Source organism: Trichomycterus rosablanca, chromosome 15 (genome assembly GCF_030014385.1).
Source record: "Trichomycterus rosablanca isolate fTriRos1 chromosome 15, fTriRos1.hap1, whole genome shotgun sequence".
Classification (NCBI taxonomy): Eukaryota; Metazoa; Chordata; class Actinopteri; order Siluriformes; family Trichomycteridae; genus Trichomycterus; species Trichomycterus rosablanca.
In genome coordinates, this window is record NC_086002.1 from 19,429,261 (window position 1) to 19,452,792 (window position 23,532).

The 23,532-nt window shown below is 38.4% G+C and overlaps 1 protein-coding gene and 1 non-coding gene across 2 annotated transcripts; both read left to right on the forward strand.

Annotated features, from left to right (window-relative positions):
• The first annotated feature begins 927 nt into the window (after positions 1 to 927).
• Positions 928 to 3,114, forward strand: LOC134328746 (uncharacterized). Its single transcript, XM_063009944.1, has 6 exons — positions 928 to 1,843; positions 1,954 to 2,126; positions 2,209 to 2,328; positions 2,404 to 2,555; positions 2,656 to 2,770; positions 2,867 to 3,114. The coding sequence occupies exons 1-6, from the start codon at positions 1,057 to 1,059 to the stop codon at positions 2,978 to 2,980; spliced, it is 1,461 nt and encodes a 486-aa protein (XP_062866014.1). The 5' UTR covers positions 928 to 1,056; the 3' UTR covers positions 2,981 to 3,114.
• A 12,080-nt stretch (positions 3,115 to 15,194) lies between these two features.
• On the forward strand, positions 15,195 to 15,357 carry LOC134329692 (U1 spliceosomal RNA). The gene has a single exon (XR_010014916.1). It is a non-coding gene; the product is annotated as a U1 spliceosomal RNA (small nuclear RNA).
• The last annotated feature ends 8,175 nt before the right edge of the window (positions 15,358 to 23,532 follow it).

A 23,532-nucleotide genomic window follows, 5' to 3' on the forward strand; every position in this document is an offset into this window, starting at 1 on the left:
TTCATTTAATATAGTTATGAATAAGCTGTACAGTACTTTAATTTTATATTTGCAGTTAATTCATTGTTAATTGATCATTGTCAGGTCAGTGCATCAATATTGAAAGGGTTTGTGAAAGATAGATTTGGAAAGCAAATGAAATTGAAGGATCTGCATAATATAAAGCAGCAAGTTAAGAAAGCAGAGCAGAGTGACCACACAGATGCAGAGCAGATTGTCAGAGTTATAAAACATTTGAAAGATCAAGGCCATACAGCTGAGATTGGGGCAGATGAGAGTGGAAGCATTCAAATGATTTTTATTCAGACCCAGAAGATGGGACAGGCATTCAAAAAAAATCCAGACATAACCTTTGCAGATGCCACCTACAAGACAAACATGCAGGGTTACACTCTTCAGTGTTTTGCAGTAATGAATGAACAGGGCTTAGGAGAACATGTCGCATATGCCTTTCTGCGAGGCGAAACTGAACAACACCTGTCTCAAATGTGTGCTCTTTTCAAGGAGAGAAATGCTGACTGGAGCAGAATCAGAATGTTCATGGTGGACAAAGATGCAACCCAAATGAAAGTGTTACATGAATACTTTGAAGGCTCCCTTGTCTTTCTGTGCTCTTTCCATGTAATAAAACACTGGAAGAAAAGAATAGCAGAGCTGCTTCTCACAAGACAAGCAAAGAAAGCTCTTCTGACCACATTAGCATCAATTTTGTACAGTGACACCAATGCGCAATATCAGCAAGGTTTGGAAAAACTGAAACGTGAATGCCCAGATCAAAAGTTTGTTGATTACTTTTTGACACAATGGGATGCTCAGAAAGAAAAATGGGCGCATTTCTACAGGAAGAAGTTACCCACCATGGGAAACAACACAAATAATAGAATTGAAAGCCACTTCCAGAAACTGAAAAAGGTGTTGCACCAAAATTTGTCAATATGTGCAGCTCTAAAAGAATTGATTAAATTCATTGAAATTCAGGAATGTGAAAGAAATTTTCAAGAATGTTCAGAGATTACTACACATTTCTTTGACACACGGGCAGGTTCACAAACAGCAATGGAACTATCAAAGATTCTGACAGACAAAGCCTACAGAATGGTAATGGAGGAGTTACAAATATCAGAAAGTCAAAGTTTTACCATTTTTAAAGAGCAGGAAGGGTACTTTGTACAATGGCAAGGGAAAGGTAGACACAAGAAAAACAAAGTGGACACAGCTATGAAAACATGTTCTTGCACCTTTTCTGTAACATTTGGTCTACCCTGTGCACATATTATTTTCTGTCGAAAACAAGAAAATGCTCCAGTTGTAGACCACACAAGCATTCATCCAAGATGGCTTAAACGGGATGAGGAAGTCCATCAGGAGTTTGTTAAAAATGGTTTAGGGGACTGCCAGGTTATGATGATGCGAAAGTCCAAATTCAGTAGCAATGAAAGATTCAGTACTGTTTGTCCTATTGCCATGGAGATAGCATCTCTGATTGCTAGCTGTGGAGGCCAAGAATATCAGGACAAACTTCAAGTATTGAGAAATTTATTAAATTGCTGGAAGGCCAACAAACAAAGTGTAGTACTTGAAATTGCATCCAGCACTGAAGACTGTAGCCACAGTGAAGACAAACAAATGTTTGAGTCTGGAGATAGCCAAACATTTTTGGATATTAACAAGACAAATGATAATGTAATGAGTGCTAACAAATGCAGTCATATTCATGATCCAGAGGTAGCAGAGCTTGATGCTAAAGATGCTGTTAACACCTGTTCCAGCCTTAAAATCACACCGGTTAAAAGTAGACGGGGAAGGCCAAAAAGGCAAAGAAACTTTACTTTCAACAAAAAAGGTTAGCACGTATTTACTTATGACATGGTAAAATACTGTACAATAACAGGACATGAATTTTGTTAATGAACTGTCAAGCATTTAATATGTTTGTCATTGACATGATTACAGCCAAGAAACGTCTGCATGAACCAGATACAGAGTTGGACGATCTGCCTTCATTCCTTGTCCCATTACAATGCCAAGTGATGCCAACACCAGATACAGGTTTTAGTGTTGGAGGGATTACTCTCTATGATCTTGACCTGGACACCCTTAAACCAGGAATGTGGCTTAATGACAATGTAAACAACATGCACTACTTAAGTAAATGTTCACGTTTTCAGTAGTAATAATAATTTATGAATAGTGTATGTGTTTTTTAAGGTTATACATGCCTACCTTGGACTCGTGGCAGAAGAATCCATCAAGCCAGTTTACATACTACAGTGCTTTATTGAAGGGTTTTGGAGAAAAGGACAGTACACTGTGTGGCAGTACAAAAATGTAAGCCATTGTACCACATGTCCTGTCCAGTTACAAGAATAGTGGTGCAAAGACTCCATTTTTATGTGCCAACAGGTGCAGTTTGAGATGTACCAGTGGATATTGCTGCCTGTGTGCAGGAATTCACACTGGTTCCTTCTGGCAGCAAATGTTGAGTTGCGCAAGGTGTATGTCATGGACTCGCAGCCAAGTGTGACTAGGCAGAGGCAATACCTAAATTACTGGAGGTATTCAATCTTTATTATATGTTGTATAAATTGGAGGATGAAAGTCAATGTAGCATAATGCATATAAATGATAACTTTGTTTTTTTACCTTTCATAATAGAAACTTCATGAAAGAGCGGGCTGTAACTGGAGAGAAGTTGGATGGCTGGTCAAGTGGAAGCATCTCTACAGTGACACAGGAAGATGGCTCTAGCTGTGGCATATTTGCTCTGATGGTAAGTGTAGTTCATAAATAGTATATCTAAATTTTAGCTTTGTGTGCCTGTGAAGTTTGTTCTCTTAGTATGTATATTTTCTTTTTGATCTCTCAGAATGCTGAAGCTTTGATAAAAAACACTGACCCAAGTGATGTAAAACAAAGCCAAATAAATAAAATCCGGCTGTACATCCGTGATCGTCTGATAGCAGCTCCTAAACGCAATTGAACTTTTTTTTTTTTTGTAACTTTTTGTAATGATTTATTTTTTATTTTTGCCTTATACACTACAGACTGTGTTTTACAGGATATGTGAATGTGTTTTGTGTAATGAAAGGAAAAGTAATACATTTTAAAAAGGTATCTTGTGTCGTGTTTTTTCTTTCTTTTGTTCTTTCTTTCTAATCAAAATTAAGATAATTTTGCACTGGACAATGGTGTAGGTATTGGTTGAAACTGATTCTCACATTACCAATCCTAGTCTGTTCCTAAAAGTTATTTTTACCTTTAATTAATGTAATCACTTTATGTGGCTATTATGGAGTACTCTGTTATTAGCTGTATGACCATAAAGCACTCTAATAATAGAGTCAAAAGAAGAAAATGTAACAATACACAACAGTTACAAATACAAAAACATTTACTAGTGTTGTTCATATACTCTGTAGACAGGCTTAATTTTCTTTATTATAGTATTTATTGAAGTGTTTATAAATAATGCTGAGATAATTGCTTAGGTGTAAACTACAATGACTTTTAACCAATTTGGTGATTGTCGCAAGCAGAATAGATTTTTTAGGAAAGAAATTAGAATGCATGGTAGTCAAGAAGCACATACTGTATAAGACTAAAATTGTCATTCAGTATATTTATCATTGGAATTATCAGTGTCACCACTGCTAATTTAAATGTACTTTTTTATGTGTAGCTTAACAGAAATAAGGGTCCAAGCAAAAGGATAGCTAAAAAGCTAAGTCTAATTATTAGACAGTTACACAAAGGTGTAAATGGTATATATTTCTCTTTAAATTAAGGTACAAAAAAAAATACATAATTGTTTACACATGGATGTATAAATTGCTGTTTGCTTCAGGTTATGTATTTTTCAGTTTCACACGAGTATATAAACACTATACATGGACATGCTAAAGGTCAAAAGATAGCAGTAAATTGATCATGAAGTGCTATTTTACACCTGGGTGTAGATAATGTAAATAATGCAATTTAAAAATATACAATCTGAAAATAATATAAAAAAAAAAAAAAAAATTAAATTTTTTTTGTAATCTTGTAATATTTACACCTGGGTGTAAATAGTATACATTGCCGTTTACACCAGGGTGTAAACAGTATCTGCAGGTTGTATGCACCCGGGTGTAAATAGTATGTAATGCTGTTTTCACACCTGGGTGTAAATAGTATACATTGTTGCTTACACGAGAGAGAGAGAGAGAGAGAGAGAGAGAGAGAGAGAGAGTGTGTGAGTGTGTGAGTGAGTGAGTGAGTGAGTGAGTGAGTGAGTGAGTCACGGTATGCAGTTGTGACAAACTACCTGTGTCTGGCTGTAATCATTGCACACAGGTACGTACAGGCGCATTTTGCACACAGACTGTTGACTTTACAATCTTTGTTACTTGGGCAGATCTGACACCTCTTTCTCTTCGGTTGACTCTGTCTGATTCTTTCCTGTGGCTTTTATCACCTTGGGGGCAACCTTCCAGTCAACGTCTCATGTGTGGGTTGATAAGATCTGTCTGTCTATCTGTCTATCTATATCCATCCATCATTCATCCATCCATCGTTAGCTAGCTAGTTTCACAAACTGCAAATTTGATGATAGATGATAAGAAACACATACTCCTTTACACAATATACATAAATGACACCTACACATATGCACACACACAGTACATACAGTAATGTTAGCTAGCTTAATTAGCTAGCTAGTGTTAATTTGTTGATACATGATAATTACAGATCATCTTTCACACAGTAGTCATGTATGACACGCACCCACACATTTCTAAGGTAAAAAAAATGAAGATAATAATTACATGTATCTTGCTGTGTCTCCATAATCTTCTTAAGGAGAGACACTTGTTATATAATCTGTGGTCTACAGAATATATATTCCTGACAGTCACAGTTGATAAGAATCAAAAGTTCCCATGAAATTCTATAGGAAATGAATACGGGTCATTTTTGACCCACTTATGGAAGCTTTGGGTAGTAATACAAAAACTAGAATTATGTAAAATGTGTAAAAGGTAAGTTAAACATGTAGGTGGCGTGATATCAAAAACATGATTTTTGAGGAATAGCTGAAATATGAAATGATAACAACTTTTTCATTCAAACAACCTCACCGGGTCATTTCTGACTCACTTATGCATCTGAGGGTTAAACTATTCCTCCGAGTGGCGTTCAGAGAAGCGGAGAGAGCGTATGGCAGGATCAGGCCGTCCCACCAAACCGTATGAGCAGGCCACGAGGACGTCAATCAGATGAAGGTGTCCAGATGTTACAGCCGACTTTGAAAGCCGCACGTGTACACACACACGTCTGTATGGCTGAGAAACGTGTCATTACCCAACAACACTGAGACGTATCAGACAAGTAGTGCCGGATGAAGTGGAATAAAGCTTCAAAAATAAAATAGATAAATAAAACAATATTTAAAAAAAAACAGAGATCAATGCAGATTTTTGTCTAGAATCAAAAGCCTTAGTGATTTTTTGTCTCGAAATCGACACTGGAAATGACTCTTTGGCTCCCCCTCTATGCTGGCAGTTCAACGGCGTCAGTTGGCTTGAGTGAACAGTTTGGCTCTGAATCGAAACTGGCCACTTAAGTGCCTGGATGCAGCAGCATGAACGAATCATTGATTCTTTTCCAGAGAAAACAACAGAAAGAGAGAGAGAGAGAGAAAGAGAGAGAGAGTGAGAGAGTACACATACATCACACTGTATGGTAGTGAGGTGTGGGGGGCGCCTAACTTTTCTATTTTTCTAACTGGGACAAGCACGCAATTGAAACTCTGCACACAGAGTTCTGCAGAAATCTTCTCAGTGTGCAGAGGAAGACCCCCAACACGGCCTGCAGGGCCACAATACCCACTAATATTCTGCATTCAGAAAAGAGCTCTAAACTTCTGGAAACATATCAAATCCAGTGTCCCCCACTCACTCCATTATAAAGCACTGACATGCCAAGAGCTGAACATGGAAAGGAGTCCCCTAACCCAGCTGGTCTCAGTGACCTAAAACACACTAACATCACACACACCAATCAGCCTCACCACACACTCACCCAAAACATTAGACCCAACCAAATTATGACCAAACTAAAACAAAATTACATCAAATACTGGACTGAGACAATACAACAACAACACAGACTCTAGTGCTCTTCAGCCCTGAATCAAGATTACTCTCTGGCTGCTTACCTGACAGAAATGAAAGAAAAAAAACTGAGGAAGGTTTTGACAATGTACAGACTCAGTGAGCACAGCCTGGCCATCGAAACCGGGCGGCACAGACAGAGCTGGACACCCAGAAAGGCCAGGCTGTGCTCTCACTGTGAGCTCACAGTGGTGGAGACAGAGCTGCACTTCCTAACAGAGTACCTGAAGTACAGCTCTATCAGGAGTCTATACTATAGGAAGATCAGCAGCATCTCCCCTGAGTTCCTACACTGCAGTAACACACACAAACTGCCCTACATACTGGGAGAGAAGAGCGGACTGATCACACATGCTGCACAATTTGTAGCAGCTTGTCACAATCTGAGGGACAACCAGTGAGGTTGATCACAAAGTATTATTGATTATTATTGATATTACATTGGGTTTTATTTTTATTATTATTTTTTTTTTTTTCATTTTACCATATCATGTTATTTATTTTACATTTCTCCAGAAGTGCCACAAGGGGGCGACATTCAAAGTTTTTTTTTAAACGGTCACAAGATCTCATATTACCATATCATATTAGTTTTTACAACAATTCTCAGAAACTGCCACAAGAGGGCGACATCTAAATTTTTTTTTACCACGGTCACAAGAAATCTGGAGGCCACAAATAAACACAAGGCCAAAATTACAGTGGTCTGTTTACCTGCATATGCTCATAACATAGCCGTGTAGCTGTATTTACTTAACCAGAGCTTTAATTTACATATAAAATATTAGTATACACCAGTGGCGGCTGCTGGTCTTTCAAAGAGGGGAAGCTCATTGTCGGCTTACATCATAAAATTTTTCAATTTATTTATATATAAATGTATAAATTCTCCCCTTTGTTAGTTTTCAAGAAAATGTCCTGAAATGGGTTGCAGTTTGTCTTCCGACTTCACTCGCAAAATCCGCGATGGGACTGAAGCTCCCAGCGACAGCTGTCAATCAAAACGGGATTCAGCCTTTCGACTGATCCTCCAATCATCTTGCAGAAGCTCAGCGTCCAGACCCGCCCACAGCCCCATTCACCCCCAGAGACGCTCAGCATCCGGGGGCGGGACAAAATCGTGGCATTTATCCAATGACCGGCGAGTTTCGAAGTCCCGCCCATGCAGCCTCATAGAAGCAAAGAGACGCTCAGCTTCTGTGGGTAAATGCATTGACGCTCCGGGAATGTATGAGTTAACAAAATCAAGTCGATTTGTGATAAGTAGCTGATTCTGAACGAACTCGTCTTCAAGATGAACGTGTTCTAACGCATTTGTAGTCAATGAAATGTTAACACAACTGTACATATTTGACCATTTAATTTTTGACATTTTAGGGGAAGCTGAGCTTCCCTTGCAGTCTTACAGAAATCGCCACTGGTTTACACTCTATCTTTATCCTGACATTCTTTTCTTTGTTATTTATTTCTGGCGGTCTCCTGCTTTAACTGGAAACCCCGCCCTCAGTCACTCCACCCTATTGCTCATTGGTTGCAGTGGAGAACAGGCTGCAACCAATTAAAAGCCACTTGTACTGGATAGCTCAGTGGTTAAGGTACTGGACTAGTAAACAGAAGGTTGCCGGTTCAAGCCCCGCCACCACCAAGTTGCCACTGTTGGGTCCCTGAGCAAAGCCCTTAACCCTCAATTGCTCATTGTGTAAGTCGCTTTGGATAAAAGCGTCTGCTACATTTACATTTTCGGCATTTAGCAGACGCTTTTATCCAAAGCGACTTACAGTCATGACAGTATACAGTCTAAGCAATTGAGGGTTAAGGGCCTTGCTCAAGGGCCCAACAGTGGCAACCTGGTAGTGGTGAGGCTTGAACCGGCAACCTTCTGAATACTGGACCAGTACCTTAACCACTAGGCTACACTGCCGACTATTGTCTGCTAAATGCTGAAAATGTAAATGTAAATGTACTGCTGATGCTTAGTCATTCCACCATGCCTCTCATTGAATGCAGTGGAGAAAACGTTGCAACCAATCATTAGACACTTGTACTGCAAAAAGACAGAAAGAGCGAATAACCAAACACAAATACATAAAAACAGAAGAAAAAAAAAATGTGTCCCTCAGGCACGTAACAATATCATATCAGTATTTTTTTATTTTGCAATTCTCCAAAAGTGCCACAAGAGGGCGACATTACAAATATTTTTTTATTATGGTCACAAGAAAACTGGCCACAAATAATCAAAGTAAACACTCTAGCTTTATATTTTCAGTATTTAGCAGATGCTTTTATCCAAAGCGACTTACATTTTGCAGTCTAAGCAATTGAGGGTTAAGGGCCTTGCTCAAGAGCCCAACGGTGGCAGCCTGGCAGTGATGAGGTTTGAACCAGCAACCTTCTGCTTACTAGTCCAGTATCTTAACCACTAGGCTACAACTGCCCTTGACATTCTTTTCTTTTTTTTTCTTTCTTTTTCAGTCACTCCACCATGTCTCTAATTGGTTGCAGTGGAGAACAGGCTCGTAACAATATCATATCACTATTTTTTTTTACAATTCTTCAAAAATGTCACAACAGGGCGACATTACAAAGATTTTTGTTTATTATGGTCACAAGATCTTATGTTAACACAACATATTATTTTATTGCAATTCTCCAAAACTGCCAAAAGAGGGAGACATTACAAGATTTTTTTTTACCATGGTCACATGATCTCATTTTACCATGTCATGTAAATTTGTATAACAATTTTCTAAAAGTGCCACAAGAGGGCGACATTTCATTCTTTTTACCAGAGTAACAAGAAAACTGGCCACAAATAATCACAAGGCTAAAATTACAGTGGTCTGTCTTCCTGCATGTGCTCTTAACATAACCTTGTAGCTGTATTTACTTAACCAGAGCTTTAGAAATATTCACTCTATCTTTAACTTAACATTATTTTCTTTCCTTTGTTTATTCATGGCTCTTGCTGTTTTTTTTTTTACTGGAAGCCCCGCCCCCAGTCACTCTACCATATCTCTAATTGGTTGCAGTAGTGAACAGGCTCGTAACATTTTAATCTCACCATTTTTTTTACAATTCTTCAAAAATGCCACAACAGGGCGAAATTACAAAGATTTTTGTTTATTATGGTCACAAGATCTCATATTAACACAACATATCATTTTATTGCAATTCTCCAAAACTGCCAAAAGAGGGCACAGTACTAGATTTTTTTTTACCATGGTCACATGATCTCATTTTACCACATCATATTAGTTTTTATAACAATTCTCTAAAAGTGCCACAAGAGGGCAACATTTCATTTTTTTTTTTTTTTTTATCAGGGTCACAAGAAAACTGGCCACAAATAATCACAAGGCTAAAATTACAGTGGTCTGTCTTCCTGCATGTGCTCTTAACATAACCTTGTAGCTGTATTTACTCAACCAGTGCTTTAAAAGTTTACACTCTATCTTTGTTTTGACATTCTTTTCTTTTTTTTTTTATTTGTGGCTGCTACTTTTTATACTGAAAGTCCCGCCCCCAGTCACTCCACCATATCTCTTATTGGATGCAGTAGAGAAAAAGCTGCAACCAATCAGCAGCCACTTGTATGGCAAAAATACAGAAAGACAGAAAGAGAGAACAACCAAACACAAATACATGAGAACAGAAAACACGTGTCCCTCAGGCATGTAATAATATCAAATCCCTATTTTTTTTTTTTTTTTTTTTACAAATCTCCAAAACTGCCACAACAGGGCAAATTTACAAAGATTTGTTTAACCATGGTCACAAGATCTCATATTAACACATCATATTACATTTTTGCAAATCTCCAAAAATACCACAAGAGGGCGACATTACAAGGATTTTTTTTACCATGTTTATAAAACCTTATATCACATCATATTAGTTTTTATAACAATTCTCCAAAAGTGCCACAAGAGGGCGACATTACAATTTTTTTTTTTACCACGGTCACAAAAAAACTGGTGGCCACAAAAAATCACAAGGCTAAAATTACAGTGGTCTGTCTACCTACATGTGCTCATAACATACGTTGTAGCTGTATTTACTTAACCAGAGCTTTAAAAGTATACACTCTATCTTTGTCTTGACATTCTTTTCTTTCCTTTTTTTTATTTGTGGCGGTCGCCTGCTGCTTTTATATTGAAAGTCTCGTCCCCAGTAAGTCCACCATGTCTTTAATTGTTTGCAGTGGAGAACTGGCTCGTAACAATATCATATCACTATTTTTTTTTCTTCAATTCTTCAAAAGTGCCACAACAGGGCGGCATTATAAAGATTTTTGTTTACCAACATGGTCACATGATCTCATTTTACCACATCATAATACTTTTTAAAACAATTTTCCAAAAGTGCCACAAGAGGGCGACATTATAATTTTTTTTTTATTATGGTCACAAGAAAACTGGCCACAAATAATCAATGAATTAAATAATAAAAGTAAACACTCTAGCTTTGTCTTTACATTTTCATTTTCTGTATTTAGCAGACGCTTTTATCCAAAGCGTTATGAGGTTTGAACCAGCAACCTTCTGCTTACTAGTCCAGTATCTTATTTGCTAGGCTACAACTGCCCTTGACATTCTTTTTTTTTTTTTTTTATACTGAAAGTCCCGCCCCCAGTCACTCCACCATGTCTCCAATTGGTTGCAGTAGTAAACAGGCTCGTAACAATATCATAAAAATACTTTTTTTTTTAATTCTTCAAAAGTGCCAAAAGAGGGCGACAATACAAGATTTTTACCATGGTCAACAGACCTCATATTACCATATCATATTAGTTTTTATAACAATTCTCTAATTTTTTTTTTACCAGGGTCACAAGAAAACTGGCCACAAATAATCACAAGGCTAAAATTACAGTGGTCTGTCTACCTGCATGTGCTCATAACATAACCTTGTAGTTGTATTTATACAAACAATGCTTTTAAAAGTATACACTCTATCTTTAACTCAACATTCTTTTTTTTCCTTTATTTATTTGTGGCGGTCTCTTGCTTTTTTTTTACTGGAAGCCCCGCCATTTCTCTAATTGGTTGCAGTGGAGAAAACGCTGCAACCAATCAGCAGCCGCTTGTACTGCAAAAATACAGAAAGACAGAAAGAGAGAACAACCAAACACAAAGACATGAAAACAGAAAAAAACATGTGTCCCTCAGGCACGTAACAATATCAAATCACTATTTTTTTTTTTACAAATCTCCAAAAGTGCCACAACAGGGCAACATTAAAAATATTTGTTTTACCATGGTCACAAGACCTCATACTACCACATCATATTACTTTTTTGCAAATCTCTAAAAGTGCCACAAGAGGGCGACAGTACAAGGATCTATTTTTTACCATACTCACAAAACCTCATATTACCATATCATATTAGTTTTTTTAACAATTCTCCAAAACTGCCACAACAGGGCGACAATACAAGATTATTTTTTTACCATGGTCAACACACCTCATATTACCACATCATAATAGTTTTCCAAAAGTGCACAAGATCTCATATTAACACATCATATTACTTTTTTGCAAATCTCCATAAGTGCCACAAGAGGGCGACATTACAAAGATTTTTTTACTAAGATCACAAGATCTTATATTAACACATCATATTACTTTTTTGCAAATCTCCATAAGTGCCACAAGAGGGCGACATTACAAGGATTTTTTTTACCAACATGGTCACGAACTCATTTTACCATATCATGTTAATTTTTATGACAGTTCTCTAAAAGTGCCACATGAGGGCGACATTATGTCTACATAACTATGTTGATATAAACACCGTGAACAACATTGATCATTTGTAACAACATTTACCCTTCTGGGCCACTGTACTAATTTCCTTCGGAATCAATAAAGTATCTATCTATCTATCTATCTATCTATCTATCTATCTATCTATCTATCTATCTATCTATCTATCTATCTATCTATCTATCTATCTACCTACCTACCTACCTACCTACCTATCGATCGATCGATCTTTTTAGCAATTATCCAAAAGTGCCACAACAGGGCGACATTACACAGTATGTTTTTTGTACCATGCTCACAAGAAATCTGGTGGCCACAAATAAGCACAAGGCTAAAATTACAGTGGTCTGTCTACCTGCATGTGCTCTTAACATAGCCTGTAGCTTTATTTACTTAACCAGTACTTTAAAAGTATACATTGTAATTGGTTGCAGTAGAGAACAGGCTGCAACCAATCAGCAGCCACTTGTACTGCTGATGCTTAGTCACTTCACCATCGGCCTTTCCCAAACCGTTCCCTCCTCACTAACACTCCACTACAGAGTCACACTCCATATGAAGTCACACTCTGTGCAGTGAAGGGAGCTTCCAATTAAAGGGAGGGTCTAAATTCAGGAGTCAACTCTGGGACGCCCTCTTTGCTTTCGAGCGGAAGAAGGAAGCTGCCGTCACCATGGCTACAGATAGACGCTTTTCTCACCTTGTCTTCATGTCTTGCGCTCCGTTATCATTTCAGCATCTCCAAGCGGAAATACGAGCTTAGGAGACGCAAGCACCTGCTACTTTATAACTAGTATAAATGTATAGTTATGTTTTAATTCTCCAAAAAATGGTGTTAAATATGATAATAATGTTAGTGATAGTATTGTTGGGGTAAAATAATTTTGCCATTTATGAAGTTTAAGTTCACCGATCACAGATTTCATTACTTTCTTTAAAAAGCCTGAAGAAGACTGTGCCTAAATTTTCCCTAACACCTTATGAGGAAACCTAATATCATATTTTATTGAAAATGATGTCGGAACCTACATTTGTAAGGTGTTTCCTCCATTCACCTTTCGTAGCTGCACTTCTGTGGAGTGTGGTGGTTGAGTGTGCTCTTGTGTTCACTCGTTGTTGAAGGGTTTTACAGTTCACATCCCCTCCGTCCTAATTACTTTGGGACAGCCCTTAATGTGGTGAGCACTCCACGTGAACGCTCAAATGGAGACGGAGTGGAGAAGCGGAGTGAGTAGGGAGCGGATTGGGATTGGGGGCATATCTGACATTGGTTGCAGTGGAGAACAGGCTGCAACCAATCAGCAGCCACTTGTACTGCAAAATGACAGAAAGAGAGAACAACCAAACACGACATTACAAGAATTTTTTACCAACATGGTCACATGTTTTCATTTTACCATTTCATGTTATTTTTTTTAACAATTCTCCAAAAGTGTTCTAAGAGGGCGACATTACAAAGATTTTTTCTTTTATGGTCACAAGACATATAATATATTGCCTTAAGTGTTCACTCACCTGCCTTCACACCTATATGAACTTGAGTGACGTATCATTCTTAATTCATAGGGTTTAATATGATGTCGGCCCACCCTTAGCAGCTATAACAGCTTCAACTCCTCTAGGAAGGCTTTCCACAAGGTTTAGGAGTGTGTTTATGGGAATTTTGACCATTCTTTCAGAAGCGCATTTGTGAGGTCAGATACTGATGTTGGACAAGAAGGTCTGGCTTGCAGTCTCCGCTCTAATTCATCCCAAAGGTGTTCTATCCATTTGAGGTCAGGACTCTGTGAAGGCCAGTCGAGTTATTGCACACCAAACTCGCTCGTCTAAGTCTTTATGCATTATCTCTGGTGCACAGTCATGCAGTCATGGTACACAGCTGAAGCATTAAGAGTTCCTTTCACTGGAACTCCAGTCCAACTCCTGAAAAACACCCCCACACCATGATCCTCCCCTCCACCAAACTTTACACTCGGCACAATGCAGTCAGACAAGTACCGTTCTCCTGGCAACTGCCAAACCCAGACTCATCCATCGGGTTGCCAGACAGAGAAGCGTGATTCGTCACTCTAGAGAACACGTCTCCACTGCTCTAGAGTCCAGTGGCGGTGTGCTCTACACCACTGCATATGACGCATTGCATTATGCTTGGTGATGTAAGGCTTGGATGCAACTGCTCGACTGCATTCCATGAAGCTCTACACACTGTTCTTGAGCTGATCTGAAGGCCACATGAAGTTTGGGGGTCTGTAGCAATTGACTCTGCAGAAAATTGGCGACCTCTGTGCACTATGAGCCTCAGCTCTGTTATTTTACATGACACTAACACTTCATGGCTGTTGTTCCCAATCGCTTCCACTTTGTTATAATAGCACTGACAGTCGATTGTGGAATATTTAGTAGCGAGGAAATTTCACGACTGGACTTGTTGCACAGGTGGCATCTTATTACAGTACCATGCTGGAATTCACTGAGCTCCTGAGACCCATTCCTTCCCTAATGTGTGTAGAAGCAGTGGCCATGGAAGTGATTGGAACACCTGAATTCAATTATTTGGATGGGTGAGTGAAAACTTTTGGATTTTTTTTTTTTACCAAGATCTAATATTGCCATATCATAACTAATTTTTAACAGTTCTTTAAAAGTGCCACAAGAAGGCAACATCACATTTTTTTCAACATGGTCACAATATCTTGTATTATCATATCATATAATTTTTTTTTTTTTTTTACAATTCTCCAAAAGTTCCACAGGAGGAGTTTGCATGTTCTCCCTTTGTCTGCATGGTTTTCCTCCAGGTGCTATGGTTTTTTTCAAAATCCACCTGACAAGCATGCCCTTTCTAGGTTTGACATAGCTCAATCATGAAACGGTCAAATTAGCCTAAGAAATAGTGCAAACGGCTAATTATGTGCCCAGTGCTGAAGCTGATCTAAAACACCGGTCTCTTTAACGTTTGTATCAACAAGCTTTTTATGTGAATGCTGCCTTTCCAAAAATAGCTCTGGACAACCACTTTTTTTTTCCAACGCAAAAACACCACAAATCCGTCCTATCGTTCGGAGCTGCACGCAAAAGAACAACGAATCAGAATGAAAATCATTCAGAACAAGAAACTAAATGAATACGGTCGGCTTCAATCTACAAGCTCCTTCGTTGCTACCACAGAAATCACGGGAAAGCGAACGCGGTCCCTCATTATCGAGTGGAGCTCACTGTGAGTGTGAACGGTGTGTGATTCGGTGTCTCTGTTCGGCGGTGCTTCTGGACCTCATACTTACCTGGCAGGGGCGAGACCATGATCAAGAAGGTGGTTCACCCAGAGCGAGGCTCAGCCATTGCACTCCGGTTGTGCTGACCGCTGCGAATTCCCCAAATGTGGGAATCTCGACTGTATAATTTCTGATAGTGGGGGACTGCGTTCTGTTCTCTCCTGATTTCTGTGGTAGCAAAGAAAGAGTTTATTACTGCAGGATGATTGTTTGCTATTGGTTTGTTGTTTTTTAGTAAAGTGTATCAAATGCTTTCCAAAGAAAATTCTGTGTCTCTATTTACGTTTTTATTTTTTGCACAATTTGAACAAAGCATAAAAGAATAAACACATTACTAGAAATGCTCCAAAAGTACTTGGAATGATTTTTTTACATGAATTTCCATTCAAATTTAAGACCTTTTTTGCCGTCTCCTGTAGAATTGCCATTTTGGAAATCACTTTGCACATCAGTGTTATGCATGGTGTGGTGAGAGACTCGACCAGCGGTCAACAGTGAGAACAAAGGTTGACATATTGTGCATTAATTGATTAATATCTGATAATGAGGGACCGCGTTAGCTTTATTACTCTACCAATACTCACTCATACTCATTATTACTCTACTAATACTCACTCACTCATTATTACTCCACTAATACTCTCACTCATTATTACTCCACTATACTCACCCATATTCATAATTACTATACTAATACTCACTCACTCATTATTACTCTACTAATACTCACCCATATTCATAATTACTATACTAATACTCACTCACTCATTATTACTCCAGTAATTCTCACTCACTCATTAGTGAGTATTAGTAGAGTAATAATGAGTATGAGTGAGTATTACTGGAGTAATAATGAGTGAGTGAGTATAAGTAGAGTAATAATGAGTATGGGTGAGTATTACTGGAGTAATAATAAGTGAGTGAGTATTAGTAGAGTAATAATGAGTGAGTGAGTATTAGTGAAGTAATAATGAGTGAGTGAGTATTAGTGGGGTAATAATGAGTGAATGAGTATTAGTGGTGTAATAATGAGTATGAGTGAGTATTAGTAAAGTAATATTGAGTATGAGTGAGTATTAGTTGAGTAATAATGAGCGAGTGAGTATTAGTAGAGTAATTATGACTATGAGTGAGTATTAGTAGAGTAATAATCAATGAGTGAGTATTAGTGGAGTAATAATGAGCATGAGTGAGTATTAGTGGAGTAATAATGAGTGAGTGAGTATTACTGGAGTAATAATGAGTATTAGTAGAGTAATAATGAGTGAGTGAGTATTAGTAGATAAGCATAAAAGAGCTACTATAAATGGCCAGAAAGCATGTAAGAGACTTCACTGATCACTGGTAGATGTGAAATAGCAACAGAGCAGGAGGATCCTCCAGCATCACACAGCTCGTATCCAGAAGGACGTGTTTTGTTATCTAAATCTGAAGGACTTTCAAGAGCAGCTTATTTGTCTCAGGCATTATTTGTACCAAATAATGTTGCCAAAAACATGGACACATTAATGATTAATTTTATTTGGAAAAACAAGCCCCGTTATTTAAAGAAGGATATTATATCCAATTTTTATGAACAAGATGGTTTAAATGTATTAGATTATTCCACTTCAAACTACACTTTTAAGATTAACTGGTTAAAAAACTTTATTAAAACTAGCTCTTCACTGTGGAATATATTCCCCCAATACTTATTTGAACAACTCAGAGGGATAACTTTCCTTTTGAAATGTAACTTTGATATTAATAAATTACCTATTATGCTATCTAGATTCCACAAACAAGTGCTACAAACATGGTGCTTGGTCTATAAACACAACTTCTCTCCACACAACTTTTTCATTTGGAATAACAAGTACATCACTCATCAGAATAAATCTTTCTTTTTTAAGAACTGGTTTCAAGCTAATATTCTACTAGTTTGTCAGCTGTTGAATACAGATAATAACTTTTTAAGTATTAATGAGCTTCGTCTCAAGTTTAACTGCCAAATTTCAGATAAAGAATACTTAATGGTTTTAGAATCAATATCTGACAAGAGTTTGTCTTTATTTAAAAACTACAGCACAAATCATTATATAGACATAAACACAATAAACAAACACTTGTTTCTGGGTGACATTGATATTATTAATGATAAATGTAGCAATAAAATGGTCCGATCCTTATTTAATTATTATTATACTCCTCCTTCAAAATCTTTATGGATCTCAATGTTTCCTGACTTAATATGGGAAGATACTTGGAGTGTACTTAAACGATATTGTATTGCGAATAAAACTAAAGAAGAATTTTTTAGGATAATACATAAGATTTATCCTGCTAAGGTTACTTTGGAAAGATTCAGACTGGATATAGATTATTGTTGTTCTTTCTGTAATGGAGACAAAGAAACTATTGAGCATCTTTCTTTTTTTTTTTTATGTCCCATTGTATCTATGTTTTGGCATGAAATGGTTCGGTTTTTGAATGAAAAACTTAAAATGAATTTGTCTTTGGATATGCAAGTTGTGTTATTACATTTCTACAGAGATGGTACCCCTACAAATAGAAAATATGTGATTGATTTATTTTTGGTTCTTGGTAAATATCATATTCATATATATATAATTTCATGATGGGGACCCCTGCCCTAGAGCAACTCACTCAATTTTAGAAAGTGAATCCTACATTTAATAAAATGTTCAATAAACAGATTAAGTAGTTTTTTTAATCAAATTCTATTTATAGTTCACATGAAAAGAATACATGTCAAAATAAATACATACCATGTTGTCCTCTTGTTTATCCTCTTGTTTATCCTCTTGTTTATCCTCTTGTTTGTCCATTCTCTGTAAAGTTTAGTACACATTTGAAATATCAGTAAAATAATTTTGCTTCAGGTCAACAAACAAACAGAAAAAAAAACCCAGATGAACCTAAATGTAAGTGCGTGTTATCACAGAGCTCATGGTGCACTTTACCCTCCCCCACCCCACTTAGTTACACGCGGGAATCTACATTTTAGGAACACCTGAATTTAAAGGTATCCAGTACAAAACCATCACTGACTGTAGACTCAAACTGCTAAAACATTACATTCACACCTGTGTGTGTTTTATCTACATTTAAACCCTCATTTGTTTAAATACCAAGTCATGCAGGTGAAAAACGAGGTGAAAGCATCAGTATGTGTTGTGTGTTGGACGGATTAAAGCTCTGAGTACAGCCTGAGTTTACAGTTGAATAGAAGAGTAAAACAGGTCTTACCTGCAGCAGCTTCACACTTTCCTCGTGCTCCAGTCTGTTCCTCTCTCGGGACTCCAGCTCGTGCCGCTCCACACAGCGCTGATGATGCTCGCGCAGCCTCTGAAACCTCCGTGTCTCGCGCGCACCGAGCATGATTATAATGATGCGTTCAAGGTGCACAGAGAAAGTGCAGAACTGCACACGTGCGTTTATGATGGCGGGGTGTTTTATCAAATGTTTCAGTTTCTACACTATATTTAATGCTATTTATTTTTACTGATGCTTTTACATCAGATACAGTAGATAACAACATATTTACATTTACATTTTCAGCATTTAGCAGACGCATTTATCCAAAGCGACTTACACAATGAGCTGAACACGATGAGCAATTGAGGGTTAAGGGCCTTGCTCAGGGACCCAACAGTGGCAACTTGGTGGTGGTGGGGCTTGAACCGGCAACCGGTTCGTAAAAGTAAGTACAATAAAAAAAGAAAAATAAGTTTACACATTCTCTACAGGAAACAAAGTGCTGCACATTTTAATGCATGATTACTTTTTACTTGCTGAATGTAAGTACTAGGGAAAAAAACACAATGTGCCTGGTATAAAAGTAATAATGCATTAAAAAGCTAACTTTTTTTTTCTTTTAGTTACATACAGAAAAAATATTGTTCAAATTTCTATCCCATAGAAGAGCCATTAAGACGTTTAAACCAATAACAAAACATGGAATTCAGCTAGCTGTGCCCAAACCACTGCGTATTATGTATTTATATAACATGTAGGACATCTTTATAGTGTGATTTGAATATTTGTGCTCTGTCATTCAATTTGAAAAGAGAAAACCTGATCCTGAAGTTTACTTGGAAAGCTTATGTTCTTGCCCCTCCCCCACACCCAGTCCTGCATAAATGTAAAAAAATTGCATAAATGTAAGTCGCTCTGGATAAGAGCATCTGCCAAATGCCATAAATGTCAATGTAATTTGATTATTACTGTTGTATATGTATACTGTTAGGATAAATCTTTTGTTCAAAAGGTCCTGAAGAAAGCAGTCGAAGGAAGTCCAGAAAGTACTCTTTAAAACACTTTATTAAGTGTAAAAATAATCTGTGAATATATATCAGAGCTAAGCCGGCCGGCGCTCCTTACTCCTGCAGTCTAGACACACCACGTAAGAAAGAGGCCGCGCCTCTCTTCCCCGCCAGTTTTTAAACTCAGCTAGGCTCCTCCTCCTTTACTGCTGGTGGAGCCAATGAAGTGTGCTAACAAGCCCCGGGCTCTGCCTCCCCCCCCTTTCTGTAGGAGTCAGGGAGAGAGCTTAGCCGGCGACATGTTGAACAATAGACCATGTGGTCTGGATGTAATTTATGTTTAATAATGATGTTATGTTAAAAACCTAACAATACATAACAGTAAATGAAAGCAGTAGTATTAATTAAACAGTACATACAAAAAATCCCCAGATGTGGAACTGCATCGTCAAACATTTTAAAGAGAACCAAGCACGTTAATCGTTAATCTATCCCATAATTCAACTGGAGCTGCAAGGATATTCAAAGCAGAAGATGAAAAATGTCAGAAAGCAGGGAGTTGGCTGTTTACAACAAAAAAAACAGCCAACTTAATCCAGTTGATCACTAGACCAATGTCCTCCTCAGTGGACATTTTCCTGCTCATTTATTTAAAAAAACCATTAAATACCCTGATGTGTGAAAACTGTACATTTACCATCCTAGGTTGGTTTGATGGTTATTCACCACCCACTGATAGGTACAGATATTTACCATGCTAGATATCTATCGGGTGGCTGTGATGCATTGGCAAGCTCTTGGATCACAGCTCTGAAGAGTTGATAAATAGTGATCAAGTCACTCAAAATGAAGAGTTTCACTTGGTCAGCTTTTCAGTCAGTCAAATAAGGGTACTTCCATCAGGATGTGAAAGGGCTTGGACCCATGGGTCAGTCCGGCCTCATCAGAATTGGGTGTAACATAGATGTTTTGACAAAAGAACATGCTAGAAATGGCTGATATAAAAAGGGGCAGTGGAAAAACATGGACATATGCATGGGAATGACCCGTGTTGCATTTTTGGCTAATTATTGTCATGTGTTTGTAGGGCGGCACGGTGGCTTAGTGGGTAGCACTGTCGCCTCACAACAAGGTCCGGGTCCTTTCTGTGCAGAGTTTGCATGTTCTCCCCGTGTCCGCGTGGGTTTCCTCTGGGTGCTCCGGTTTCCTCCCACAGTCCAAAGACATGCCACCAGGCTAATTGGAAACACTGAATTGTCCTATAGATACCTAGCCGCTAGATGCACAAACCAGTGCATTGTAGTGCCGGTCCAAAGCCCGGATAAAATAGGGAGGGTCGTGCCAGGAAGGGCATCCGGCGTAAAAACTGTGCCAAATCAATGTGCGGATCATGATCCGCCGAAGAGCTGACCCCGCAACCGAGCGGGACAAAGGCCCAGGAGAAGAAGAAGATTGTCGTGTGTTTGTAAATACATCTTTTCGGATGCAACAACTCTTTTTATATGTGTGTTCAGTTTTAATCTGAGAAGCAGCCTTTGAAAATGGGTATCGTTGAGTGTCATCTTTGTCTGAAGTACCTTTCGTGGTTGACCCAGCACCTAAAAAGGGTTCCAAATTTTAGTACGTTTATCTAGAGCCTCTGATGACAATGTAGCCGAAATTTCGGACTCGTCTGACCTTTCTAGAGCCTGTTTGGACACGTTCCAATTCCAATATATTCCCATTCAAATCCCATAATAACTTTTTGGACACCACTTGGGCCGTTTGACTTAAAACTCAACTATGTGGGCAGTCAACACCTCTAGAAGTAGTCTGAAAAATCTGAAAGCTCTAGGTCCACATGAAGATTTTTAAGGCCTTTCAGTATTTCTCCTCCTTCACTGAGAAAGGCTTAAGGCCAAGGTACAAGTCTGCATGGATTTTGCTCGAATCGTTGCCCCAATAAAAAATACTTCGGAATGCCCAAACGCTTCCAAATTTGAGTATGTTTATCTGGAGCCTATGTCGACAATGTCGCCAAAATTTCGGACCCATCGGACCTTGCTACCCCGTTTGGACACGTCCAAATCCCAATTTATTCCCATTCAGATTCTTACACGCTCTATGTAACACTGCTTTGAAAGGTCCGATCGACTCAAAACTCGAATGTGTGGGCTGTGGACACCTCTAGAAGCAGTGTGAAAAATCTGGAAGCCCTAGGTCCACTTGAACATTTTTAAGGCCTTCCTGTGTTTCTTTTGCCTGACTTTGAACCATTTCTAAAGGTTCCAGAACCTCTAGGACAACAAAACTTCTTTGCATTACAAACTACGAGTTTTCCCGAGTGTAACCATACCAAATTTGTCTACCTAAGTGCCCAATAAACATGTTAATTTAGTAGCTAAACGTTATAAAAACGGGGCGATTTTCCGCGATTTCCCGTGGAGTTAGCTCAAGCTGCTGGTGTCAAACAGCATCTACTCATCGAGACAAATCTATTGATATGTGTATCTTGCATGTTGACCACCGGGAAGTATGAAAAACGAGTATGTCATTAGCATTCGGTTGCTAACGTAGGCCTCATAGGCTTGGCGGGAATAAACAGCCAAACACAGACACCGGGACTCGATTGAATCATAATCTAGGAGTCGTCCCGAGTGCATGGGTACCAAATTTGTCCAACAAAGTAAAAACAATAATAAAAAACGGGGCGATTTTCGGCAATTTCCAGCGGAAATAGCTGCCGTTTCTGGTGTCAGATGACATCTACTCGTCAAGACGAATCCATTGGTATGTGTTTCGTGTCTGTAGACCCTTGGGAAGTGTGAAAAATAAGCATTTGGGCCTTCACTACTGTATGCTGCTTATGGGACCCCACTCAAGTATTCAATATATTGCAAATTGGATGACTTTTTACTGTCCAAAAGCTGTATATTTTTCATGCCTTTATTATACTGGAAAGGGTATGAGTTCATTTTCATTTTTATTTGGTCCAAAACCAGTATAATATGACCAAAACCCTTAGAGATTTTTTGGTCAAATTTTTTTCTTTGTTTCTCTGATCTTTTTCAAATTTAGAGAGGAACGTCCTACCTCGCTCCAAACCTGAGATCTGACATTCCCATTTCCAATATATCGCATAGGTAAAAAAATATAGTGGCGGCTGCTGGTCTTTCAAAGAGGGGAAGCTCATTGTCGGCTTACATCATAAAATTTGTCAATTTATTTATATATAAATGTATAAATTCTCCCCTTTGTTAGTTTTCAAGAAAATGTCCTGAAATGGGTTGCAGTTTGTCTTCCGACTTCACTCGCAAAATCTGCGATGGTACTGAAGCTCCCAGCGACAGCTGTCAATCAAAACGGGATTCAGCCTTTCGACTGATCCTCCAATCATCTTGCAGAAGCTCAGCGTCCAGACCCGCCCACAGCTCATTCACCTACAGAGACGCTCAGCGTCCATGCAGCCCCATAGAAGCAAAGAGACGCTCAGCTTCTGTGGGTAAATGCATTGAAGCTCCGGGAATGTATGAGTTAAGTTAACAAAATCGAGTCGATTTGTGATAAGTAGCTGATTCTGAACGAACTCGTCTTCAAGATGAACGTGTTCTAACGCATTTGTAGTCAATGAAATGTTAACACAACTGTACATATTTGACCATTTAATTTTTGACATTTTAGGGGAAGCTGAGCTTCCCTTGCAGTCTTACAGAAATCGCCACTGATATATATATACAGTGTATCACAAAAGTGAGTACACCCCTCACATTTCTGCAAATATTTAATTATATCTTTTCATGGGACAACACTATAGACATGAAACTTGGATATAACTTAGAGTAGTCAGTGTACAACTTGTATAGCAGTGTAGATTTACTGTCTTCTGAAAATAACTCAACACACAGCCATTAATGTCTAAATAGCTGGCAACATAAGTGAGTACATCCCACAGTGAACATGTCCAAATTGTGCCCAAATGTGTCGTTGTCCCTCCCTGGTGTCATGTGTCAAGGTCCCAGGTGTAAATGGGGAGCAGGGCTGTTAAATTTGGTGTTTTGGGTACAATTCTCTCATACTGGCCACTGGATATTCAAC